Genomic DNA, 12,431 nt, shown 5'->3' with positions numbered 1-12,431 from the left:
AATTTCAATAAATTAAAATTGTATCAAATCTAGACGTATGTCTTTCTGAAATGCATGACGACAACCTTTCATTTTAATTAAAAGCACACCTAAAACAGAAGAAAATCTTCCCTGAGTAACAGGAATTTCCAAGTAATATCACATGGAAAGCACACAGTAGGAAGTTAACTAATATCATCTGCCACAAGCTCAAAAACATTATTTAATTTTACAAAAGACTGTTGTTCCTATTTGTTTGCCATACCATTCCAACTAACTCCTCCACTTAAGGGTCAATCAAAAATGGTTACAATTCTTAATTAACTCATTCCTCACATAAGAACTTAATATACTATTGGAATGGTGGCTATAGATACATATATGTCCCCATAGTTAGAACGAGTTGTCCAGGTCTTCTTCCCCAATTTCTCATTGTTCCTGAAAGCATCAGCAGCCATCATCATCATCACTAGAAAGGTCATATTTCATAACAGCCAAAGTTGGTAGTAGGTTATTACATAAGAAATAGTAGACCATTCAGACACACAAATCTTCTTACCATTGAATAAGATCATAGCTGATGCTGTATCTGTCCACTTTCCCACTCAATCTTCGTGCCCTTGACTCCTTTAGCATAAAAAATGTCAAGCTCACCCTTGAATATAGTAAATGATGAAGGTTCACACCCCTCTAGAGCAGAAAACTCCACAAATTCACAACCATTGGTTCAGTAAGTTTCTCACCTCAGTGCAAAATAGTCAATGTCTCATCCTGACACTAAGATCCTAACCTGAAGAAACAGCTTCTCACCATTTACTCCATCAAACCCCATCAGAATTTTATCATTAGAAGAGATCAATGGTTGTTCTCAAACTTCCATTCTACACACAAGATAACCCACTCATCCCAGATCTCCTATGAACTTGGGGACTTCCCAGCAGAGAGTTAGTGGATTGCAAGCAACAGTAGGAACCCGGCATTTGACTTTCCTCCCTAATTCAAGAAATACACAGAAATACCTCAGCCACCAATGCTCAACTAATTTAGACCATTTGTTGGTCTAAATCAACACAAAAGTCAAGAGATTTTCTGTTAGGTTAGATTGTCACTTGATCATTTCTTTTGTCACATCTTGCAACCCTCATCTATCTATCATCAGACATGAAATTACTATGGAGTTGGGGAATGGGAGAAGAGATTTAAGTTTCAAGGCCTCCAGAAAGAATGCAGAAAAGATTTATTTAAATAGTACCAGGGATGAGGGACTACAGGGATGCAGAGACTAGTGTTGTTTTCCTTCAAACAGAAAAGCTTAAGAAAAGATATGATAGGAATGAATAGCTGTAATTAAGTAAAACAGGAAAAAAACTTTCCAGTGGCAGAGGCACAGATTTAAGGCAATTAGTGAAAGAACCAGAAGTGAGATGTGGAAATTCTTTTTACACAGCAAGCTGTGATCTGGAACATACTACTTGAAAGGGTGGTGAGACTAGATTCAATAGTTACATACAAAAGAAAACTGAATGCTCAAAGTGTGAGAACTTGTTGGATTATGGGGACAGGACTAATTAGTAGCTCTTTCAAGGAACCGGCACAGATACAAAAGCCTCTTTCAATGATTCTATATACTGGAACTCACAACATTAAATAGATCTGGATTGAAGTAGCAAATGGACAAAATAGTAGTTTCCATGAACCATTTCAATGCTCATGAAGACTTGGGGATTGTGAACAGAATTAAATCTATGCTCCCAAAAATTTGAAATTATTAACAGATATCAGTGTTCTGTTTAAAGATTTTTTACCAATAAGATATGTGTCAAAATTATCTTTCGAAAGTTCCAAGAGAATAAGATTCTAATACATCACATTCGCAATGCAATGAAATGACTTAAATACTATGATTTGGGGTTGAATATGGGTCATAGATCAGATATCAGTCTTTCTGCAAGCTAATAAAGCACCCACCCTTGAATCACTACAGCATACAATACCTTTATCTAAACTTCTTCCCTCCAGAAGACAACTACTTTGACTAGCAGAGGAGGAACTACTCATTATCCGTGGTAGCCCAATGGACTGGAGTCACAGTTGGAAGCTTTCTGTGTGTCTCATTGACCAAGAGAATATGGATCTGCAAAATAAAATTCAAAAACAAAACTTAAAATCAATAATTCAATCAAGTTCAGATTCCTTTGCTTTCCTTTCCACTTTGGAGGCTTGTCAAACTTTGTCCTGGAGGTGTTTACAAACAGAATCTCAAGAATGGTAACAACACAGAATACCATTTGGCCCATCAAGTCCATGCAGGGTCAATCACAACAACAATCCAATGACCTTCTCCCCACAGCCCTACGAACACTTTCCTTTTACACATGACAATTGAACTCCTCCACTGCTACATGTGGGAGTGCATTCCTGTTTCTAATCACTTGCTGCATGAAAGGATTTTGCTCATGTCATAGTGTGAGGCTTATTCTTCCAATAACTTTCTCTCTAGTTCTTGATCCTTTAGCCAATGAGAACAATTTCTCCTGAGATACTATACATGTATTTCATGATTTTAAAACTTCATCAAATCCTCTCTTAGTCTTTAATGTTCCACAGAAAACACCCCATCTTCTCTAGGTTGTCCACATGACTGGAGTCCCTCAGCCGACTAACCAAAATAACTGAAATTATACAGGTGGCCTTCATAATCTCATTCTGCTATGATGAAGAGTCACTGGCCTGAAATGTTAACTGTTTTCCAGAAATGCTCTCCAAACTGCTAAATATTTCCAGCGGTTTCCATCTTACTTCAATTATATGCATGATAACTGCAGCACTGACATCTGAATTAGAAAGTTGTGCTTGCAGTTTTGTGCTTTACAGAAAATTCTATGCTGAGACTCCAATGCATTAGTGAGGGTTTTCTATACTGCTAAAAAGTATGTTAATCGTCAAATGATATGTAAGAACACTACTCCCATCAGCTTTCATAAGTAGAGCAAGTTATTCTGGGTGTTCCTGTCAATATTTGTCCTTTTTTACAAGTTATACTGGACGCTCTTTTTAAATTTGTCATGGTACAAAATATAAGAGCAGGGAGGTTAAAATAGAACTTTGCACAATATTAGTTGGACCACGTCTTGAGATGCAATGACACTGGAGAGAGAGCAGAGGAAGTACAAGGAATTCCAGAAGTGGAAAATTTGAGCTGTATGGAAGATTTGGATAAGTTATAGCTGTTTCCTTTGGAAGGGAGGAGGCACTTAATTGAACCACATAAAATTATGAGGGTCCTGGATAGAGAAATAAGATGGTCTTGTTTCCTTAGCATAGCAGTCCGTGGGAGCTTGCTATCAATAAGTTAGCTGCTTAGTTTTCTACACTGCAACTGTACTACACTTCAAAAGAATTTAAATGCTTTGTAGACAATTCGGAAAATATCAGGATCGAGAATAGCACCACATAAATGCAAGTCTTCCCCCCAACCTCTTTGCTATATTTTATATTGCGCTCTCTAGCAGCAGAGTCAAGTAAAACTGTTAGCAATGACTTGTATTGAACTCTGTGCACCTGTTCTTGGGCTCCAAAAACCTCAGCAGAAAGAAAGAAATTTCAAATTGGGTATCTAATTTTTAATGTAAAGATACAGAGACTAAGAATCCCCATTTTAACATCAAAAGAAAACAACTCAGAATCAAAGAGGTACAGCCATTCAGGTGAATAGATTTTACAGAATTATACTGCACCACCTGCTGGACATAGCCCTGTGTGTCCCAGCCTGAATGCATTCAGAACTCTAAACTTTAATGTGACAGAAGTCGTACTGCACCTTTTCAATCCACATGTTGTTAAGAAAATTATTTACCCCTTGGTAAAATTACTTTGCACAATTGCAGTCTTAATCTCAATTTATTCTCACACACGCATTTGACAATCCCAAATGCTCTTATTAGTTTAACAGGCAATAAAGCACCCCAACCTGAAACTATAAATTCTTTCTTAAATTACAATGTTGGTTCACCAGTAGTCTTTTATTACAGCAAGACCAATTTGCTTGAGATTTTTCCATAAATTGTTTTTTCACAATGGGAAAGACTCTACCTTTTGAACACAAGAAAACTTAGGGGAGTTTCTTTTGTTCCCATGGGTACTTGTTTTTCCCCATCTGCCTATTGTTCCCATACAAATGCCACTGGCCAAGTCTGATACAGTCAGCTAACAAAAAGGATGGCTGTGTAGAGCATAAATACTGGCACGGACCTATTAATTTTGCAACCAGATCTTTCAACCTATGTAGTTTTGTACAAAAGGGCAATTTCATTTACCACAATGGATATCCACATAAAACAAAAATTAAAGTTCACATCTTGAATGTTAGTTTAACAATTTTATTCAAGTACACATTTGCTTAGGGAATGTAATGCTTGAAAGTCAAGTGAAAACTTGTGTCAGGAAAATGAAATATCCATTTGCAAGTTCTATGATAGTGCAGGTTATCGAACAATGAATATAGTGTTTTTAAGAGTACATCATATCTATTCTAAACAAGGCCATGAGTCATGCTACCTTTCATGCTCATGAAGAGAAATCCACCTGCACTCACCCTATCTCTGCTCAATAACCACCAAATGTGGTGGATATAGGCAAAAGGTGGCAGGTTCAAGAGCTACTCCAGAATATCAGTGACCAAAGTATGTGGTTCCAGTTTTCTCAATGTTTAGCTCAAAGAAATTGCAGTTCATTCAATTAACAAGCAGCCTGATGATCTGAAGTTAGTGTTGTAGACAAGAATGATTATGAAGAACTACACCAAGGAATGGTCATTATACATGAAGATAACTAGATATGGAAGAAGAAACCAAGAAATGTCTTACTGAGGGCTGAAAGAGAAGCCGTTGCCACAGAGAACTTGGGCCTGATCAGCTGCAAAACAGTAGAATCAAGAGAGGACAGTTAATGAACATAAGTGTTTGAAAAAGAATGGTTTGCTGACCATCACAGAAGCTCCAGAGGACATAAAATACTGTTCTGCAGTGGTCACTGAGAATATTCTTACAACTTTGGTCAAGAGAGCTTGAGTAATGTAGAACTACCAGAAACCTAATTAGAAAAAGACTGGTCTGCCAAATCAAAATCTTAATTAAATGCAGTAAGGTTAAATCCTCAGATTTTAGGAAAAACAGCTGAGCTGGAGAACTTAATTACAGACTGTTTGATAAAATTAATGGATGCATTTTGTATGCAGTAGTGAAGTTACAGCATTTCCACTGATACAGAAATACCTAGTGATATTACTTGTTTTTTTTTTCCTTTTTCTATTTGTGCATTGGCTGTTTCTCTGATTGGGTGTGTTTTTTTTTTCATTGATTCTATTGTATTTCTTGTACTTACTGTGAATGCTCACAAGAAAATGAATCTCAGGATTGTATGTAGTGACATATAAGTACTTTGATAATAAATTTATTGTAAACCTTTGAACCATAAATAACTTTAATCAGTACCATGGCAGAAGAAATCTAATTGGGGATTTAACAAAAAGCTTCAAAAACACGTACATTAAGTCAGCCTGAGATACCACCCTGGACAACTTGTCAACACCAAAGGCACCACACCAGACAGCCCAACCCATGTCGCATGAGGTAGTATTTAAACCAGTTATCAACAACGGTTTACGGCCTGAGCGTAAAATAAAGCATGGACACTATACACCAAGCCTGTGCGTGCTTAACTGTAGAAATAAAACTTACCTTCTACAATAAAAGCTTTAAATTAATGTATTTATTCAATACAACCTTCCGCGGATGCACATAAGCCCCAGTTAACCGCAGCCATAGTCCACGAACACTTCCGGGTCACACTGGCCGTCTCAGAATTAAAAATTTTTTTTTTGTCGTTTATGTTCACATAATCACAAGGAAATCGGTTTATATTATTTCGTAATTTCTAATGTTAAAATATTCGTCTCTAAATAACGTAATCATTTCCGGGACATAACCGAGGTAGTCAGGGTCTTCAGGCGGGAAGGTTGCTTGAGGAGGGAAGTACCGCTGACTTAAGTTTTATTCAGCAATCAAAGTATAATTGTGTAGCTATGTTTTAATTATTTTAAGGTATGAAACTGGATCTAACTTGGAATGACGTGGCCGAGAATGAGGCCATTCAGATTTATAATTATTTATCACATGTACATCAAAACCTAAATACGTCGTTTGCGTTAACAGCCAAGGATGCGCTGGGGGCATTGCTCTTGTGACTTTAACGAACTACTCAGCCGGTATGATTCCTCCATTCCTTTCCCCGCGACTTCTTGATATGTTCCTCTCGAGCATCTGCCAACTTTCTTTTCGAAGCTTATAATTAATTCTATTTTCACTGCCCTTTCGGGCAGCTATTCCAAATTACAAAGCACACACAAAATGCTGGAAGAACTCAGCAGGTCGGGCAGCTTCTATGGAAATGAATAAAGGGCCGAAACCCTTCATCAGGGTCATAAACTTGTTTTCTTCTTTTGACTTTTAATGTCGGTAGGCAGTATAAGGTGCATTACCGCCACCAACCGAACTGGAGTGGAAAACCCCTTGCTACTTCAAATAAAAGCTAAATTACCCCAAAAGGCCCTATAGATTGTAAATAATGAAAGATAATACTGTGAATTAAATTAAAAATCGCTCCCATAACTTAATAAAATTTTTTAATGAAAACTACCAATCCCCAAAGGGGGTAATGAAGCCTTATATGCTTCACACTGAAATAATATGTTTAACTGTTTAATAATGACAAAACCTACACAACCCAGAACAATGATTCCCAACAAGGTATAAAGATTAATTAAGCATAGTGAGCCCAATTCTAAGTCGTATCAAAATAATTTCTTCCTTTCTTGTTTTACCCCCTTCTCCCATAAACCCAAGTTTTATCTATTCTATAAAAGTATCTCCCTTACGCCCATTATCCCACACATTGCCATAACCCCCTAATTATTAACCCAACCAACTCCTTAGCTTCTGATTTGCTAAGTGGATTGTCTATATCCACAGTTGAACTCTTAACAGCTTTTTTTAGCTAATCAATTAACCTGCTCATTTCCCCTCAACACCTCTTTGTGCAGGGACCCATAGGAAAAAAACTTCAACGAATGCTTTGAGTATGAAATAGTGTTTGATGAGCTTCCAACAGTAAATCTGACTTATTCCTAGATTGACTATTAGACTCATCAAAACCGAAAAGGAATCTGAACATATTGAAATTTTACATGGACGAATTTCCTCCACCCACTGTAAGCCTAAAATGATGGCAACCAATTCTGCTGTATATACTGATGAATGGTTAGGAAGGCGGTTCTTTAGTGGAAATAGTGGATGCATTAGTGATAATTTTTCAAAACTCGTTAGATTCTGGACTAGTTCCTGAGGATTGGAGGGTGGCTAATGTAACTCCACTTTTTAAAAAAGGAGGGAGAGAGAAACCGGGGAATTATAGACCGGTTAGCCTAACGTCGGTGGTGGGGAAACTGCTGGAGTCAGTTATCAAGGATGTGATAACAGCACATTTGGAAAACGGTGAAATGATCGGACAAAGTCAGCATGGATTTGTGAAAGGAAAATCATGTCTGACGAACCTCATAGAATTTTTTGAGGATGTAACTAGTAGGGTGGATAGGGGAGAACCAGTGGATGTGGTATATTTGGATTTTCAGAAGGCTTTTGACAAGGTCCCACACAGGAGATTAGTGTGCAAACTTAAAGCACACGGTATTGGGGGTAAGGTATTGGTGTGGGTGGAGAGTTTTTAGCAGATAGGAAGCAAAGAGTGGGAATAAACGGGACCTTTTCAGAATGGCAGGCAGTGACTAGTGGGGTACCGCAAGGCTCAGTGCTGGGACCCCAGTTGTTTACAATATATATTAATGACTTGGATGAGGGAATTAAATGCAGCATCTCCAAGTTTGCGGATGACACGAAGCTGGGTGGCAGTGTTAGCTGTGAGGAGGATGCTAAGAGGATGCAGGGTGACTTGGATAGGTTGGGTGAGTGGGCAAATTCATGGCAGATGCAATTTAATGTGGATAAATGTGAAGTTATCCACTTTGGTGGCAAAAATAGGAAAACAGATTATTATCTGAATGGTGGCCGATTAGGAAAAGGGGAGGTGCAACGAGACCTGGGTGTCATTATACACCAGTCATTGAAAGTGGCATGCAGGTACAGCAGGCGGTGAAAAAGGCGAATGGTATGCTGGCATTTATAGCGAGAGGATTTGAGTACAGGAGCAGGGAGGTACTACTGCAGTTGTACAAGGCCTTGGTGAGACCACACCTGGAGTATTGTGTGCAGTTTTGGTCCCCTAATCTGAGGAAAGACATCCTTGCCATAGAGGGAGTACAGAGAAGGTTCACCAGATTGATTCCTGGGATGGCAGGACTTTCATATGAAGAAAGACTGGATGAACTGGGCTTGTACTCGTTGGAATTTAGAAGATTGAGGGGGGATCTGATTGAAACGTATAAGATCCTAAAGGGATTGGACAGGCTAGATGCAGGAAGATTGTTCCCAATGTTGGGGAAGTCCAGAACGAGGGGTCACAGTTTGACGATAGAGGGGAAGCCTTTTAGGACCGAGATTAGGAAAAACTTCTTCACACAGAGAGTGGTGAATCTGTGGAATTCTCTGCCACAGGAAACAGTTGAGGCCAGTTCATTGGCTATATTTAAGAGGGAGTTAGATATGGCCCTTGTGGCTACGGGGGTCAGGGGGTATGGAGGGAAGGCTGGGGCGGTGTTCTGAGTTGGATGATCAGCCATGATCATAATAAATGGCAGTGCAGGCTCGAAGGGCCGAATGGCCTACTCCTGCACCTATTTTCTATGTTTCTATGTTTCTATGTTTATTGTTACCTGTAATTCAGGCACAAAAACAGCCACACCAACATTCTCAGTTAAAGCATCTTTTGATCCATCTGTAAAAATGGTTAATATATTTTCCTTTATATATTGATGGACCAACAGACTCTCAAGGATAAAGGAGTCCTTTGATTTTATTAAATCATGTAACTTAAAATCAACTGAACTCATTGGAAAAAAAAAACAAGAAGTGGTTACTGTGAAATCTACAGTGGGAGATATCACATAATCCAATACACCCATATTCCTAGTGTGATAAGAAACCCAGCCACCTAAAACTAAATATACTTTTTCTTGTTTCCAACAGTCGTCGAGCACACCTTTAACAGGATGATAATTACTTTGTCCCCTCAAATTAATCCAGCATGTTAACATTAGTCATAGTCATACTTTATTGATCCCGGGGGGGAAATTGGTTTTCGTTACAGTTGCACCATAAATAATAAATAGTAATAGAACCATAAATAGTTAAATAGTAATATGTAAATTATGCCAGTAAATTATGAAATAAGTCCAGGACCAGCCTATTGGCTCTGGGTGTCTGACCCTCCAAGGGAGGAGTTGTAAGGTTTGATGGCCACAGGCAGGAATGACTTCCCATGACGCTCAGTGCTGCATCTCGGTGGAATGAGTCTCTGGCTGAATGTACTCCTGTGCCCACCCAGTACATTATGTAGTGGATGGGAGACATTGACCAAGATGGCATGCAACTTAGACAGCATCCTCTTTTCAGACACCACCGTGAGAGAGTCCAGTTCCATCCCTACAACATCACTGGCCTTACGAATTAAATTCAACCTCTGCAATTGTAAGGATAATTGTCCCATTTCAACCAGTAAAGCTGAAACAGGGGGGGGGGGGGGGCGACCTTATTGCGCAACACCACAATTATAAAGCCTGTGCTTGTATCACGTACAAACATTTTAAAGTTGAAGATGAAACTGATCATAAGCCACACAGCCATAATCAAGAACAGATCTAATTAAACAAATATAAATGGTCAACAAAGATTTTTGAGTAGCACCTTAAGAATACCCACATAGACACCTGAGAATATTTAATGCTCCTTTATATTTATCAGTTACTTTACTGATATAGTGCTCCATGTCAGCTTATTATCCATCCACATGCCGAGAAGATTTGGCGGAGATTTGGTGTAGTGGTAATTGCCACTGGATCAGTAATCCAGAGACCCAGTTACACACTGGGGATATGAGTTAAAATCCCACCACATTCAATAAAAATATCTGATGATGACTGTGAAACCAAGTTGATTGTTGTAAAAACAGTTCACTAATGCCCTTTAGGGAGGAATCCTGCCGTCCTTACCTGGTCTGGCCTATATGCAGTGTGGTTGAATGGCCCAGCAAGTCATAGAAACCTAGAAAACCTACAGCACAATATAGGCCCTTTGGCCCACAATGCTGTGCCGAACATGTTCTTACTTTAGAAATTACCTAGGGTTACCCATAGCCCTCTATTTTTCTAAGCTCCATGTACCTATCCAAGAGTCTCTTAAAAGACCCTATCATATCTGCTTCCACCACCATCACTAGCAGCCCATTCCACACACTCACCACTCTCAGTGTAAAAAAACTTACCACTGACATCTCCTCTGTACCTACTTCCAACCACCTTAAAACTGTGCCCTCTTGTGTTAGCCATTTCAGCCCTCAGACAAAGCCTCTGACTATCCACACGATCAATGCCTCTCATCATCTTATACACCTCTGTCAGGTCACCTCTCATCCTCCATTGCTCCAAGGAGAAAAAGCCAAGTTCACTCAACCTATTCTCATAAGGCATGCTCCCCAATCCAGGCAACATCCTTGTAAATCTCCTCTGCACCCTTTCTATAGTTTCCTCATCCTTCCTGTAGTGAGGTGACCAGAACTGAGCACAGTACTCCAAGTGGGGTCTGACCAGGGTCCGATACAGCTGTAACATTACCTCTCAGCTCTTGAACTCAATCCTACGGTTGATGATGGCCAATACACTGTATGCCTTCTTAACCACACAGTCAACCTGCGCAGCAGCTTTGAGTGTCCTATGGACTCGGACCCCAAGATCCCCCTCTGATCCTCCACACTGCCAAGAGTCTTACCATTAATACTATATTCTGTCATCATACTTGACCTACCAAAATGAACCACCTCACACTTATCTGGGTTAAACCCCATCTGCCACTTCTCAGCCCAGTTTTGCATCCTATCGATGACCTGCTGTAACCTCTGACAGCCCTCCACACTATCCACAACATCCCCAGCCTTTGTGTCATCAGCAAATTTACTAACCCATCCCTCCACTTCCTCATCCAGGTCATTTATAAATATCACGAAGAGAAGGGGTCCCAGAACAGATCCCTGAGGCACACCAGTGGTCACCAACCTCCATGCAGAATATGACCCGTCTACAACCACTCTTTGCCTTCTGTGGCAAGCCAGTTCTGGATCCACAAAGCAAGGTCCTCTTGGATCCCATGCCTCCTTACTTTCTCAATAAGCCTTGAATGGGGTACCTTATCAAATGCCTTGCTGAAATCCATATACACTACATCTACTGCTCTTCCTTCATCAATGTGTTTAGTGACATCCTCAAAAAATTCAATCAGGCTCGTAAGGCACGACCTGCCTTTGACAAAGCCATGCTGACTATTCCTAATCATATTATGCCTCTCTAAATGTTCATAAATCCTGCCTCTCAGGATCTTCTCCATCAAATTACCAACCACTGAAGTAGGACTCACTGGTCTATAATTTCCTGGGCGATCTCTACTCCCTTTCTTGAATAAGGGAACAACATCTGCAACCCTCCAATCCTCCGGAACCTTTCCCATCCCCATTGATAATGCAAAGATCATTGCCAGAGGCTCAGCGATCTCCTCCTTCGCCTCCCACAGTAGCCTGGGGTATATCCAGTTCGGTCCTGGTGACTTATCCAACTTGATGCTTTCCAAAAGCTCTAGCACATCCTCTTTCTTAATGTTCATATGCTCAAGCTTTTCAGTCCGCTGTAAGTCATCTACAATCACTAAGATCCTTTTCCGTAGTGAATAATGAAGCAGAGTATTCATTAAGTACCGCCGCTACCGCCTCTGGTTCCACACACACTTTTCCACTGTCACACATGATTGGTCCTATTCTCTCACGTCTTATCTTCTTGATCTACACATACTTGTAGAATGCCTTGGGGTTTTCTTGAATGCTATTCGCCAAGGCCTTCTCATGGCCCCTTCTGGCTCTCCTAATTTCATTCTTAAGTACCTTCCTGCTAGCCTTTTAATTTTCTAGATCTCTGTCATTACTAGTTTTTTGAACCTTTCATAAGCTTTTCTTTTCTTCTTGACTAGATTTTCTACAGCCTTTGTAAACCATGGTTCCCGTACCCTACCATCCTTTCCCTGTCTCATTGGAACGTACCCATGCAGAATGCCATGCAAATATCCCCTGAACATTTGCCACATTTCTGCCATACATTTCCCTGGGAACATCTGCTCCCAACTTATGCTTTCAAGTTCCTGCCTGATAGTTTCATATTTCCCCTTACTTCAGTTAAACGTTTT

General features: G+C 39.8%; 1 protein-coding gene across 3 annotated transcripts in view; it reads right to left on the bottom strand.

Annotated features, from left to right (window-relative positions):
- The window catches only part of mcrs1 (microspherule protein 1), a 29,702-nt gene extending 23,641 nt beyond the window's left edge, over positions 1 to 6,061 (bottom strand). The window contains exons 1-3 of one of the 3 annotated variants that reach the window (XM_072249388.1): positions 5,718 to 6,061; positions 1,974 to 2,113; positions 539 to 606 (exon numbers count right to left, since the gene is read on the bottom strand). In XM_072249388.1, the coding sequence (XP_072105489.1) occupies positions 539 to 554 (16 nt within the window). In that variant the 5' untranslated portion in view covers positions 555 to 606; positions 1,974 to 2,113; positions 5,718 to 6,061. The remainder of the gene's footprint in view (positions 1 to 538; positions 607 to 1,973; positions 2,114 to 5,717) is intronic. The other 2 variants (XM_072249387.1, XM_072249389.1) reach the window with 2 other exon arrangements.
- Positions 6,062 to 12,431: the final 6,370 nt, after the last annotated feature.

The sequence above is a fragment of the Mobula birostris genome, chromosome X, assembly GCF_030028105.1.
Source record: "Mobula birostris isolate sMobBir1 chromosome X, sMobBir1.hap1, whole genome shotgun sequence".
Taxonomy (NCBI): Eukaryota; Metazoa; Chordata; class Chondrichthyes; order Myliobatiformes; family Myliobatidae; genus Mobula; species Mobula birostris.
The sequence above is the reverse complement of the archived record's forward strand: the minus strand, read 5'-3'. Positions and strand labels throughout refer to the sequence as shown.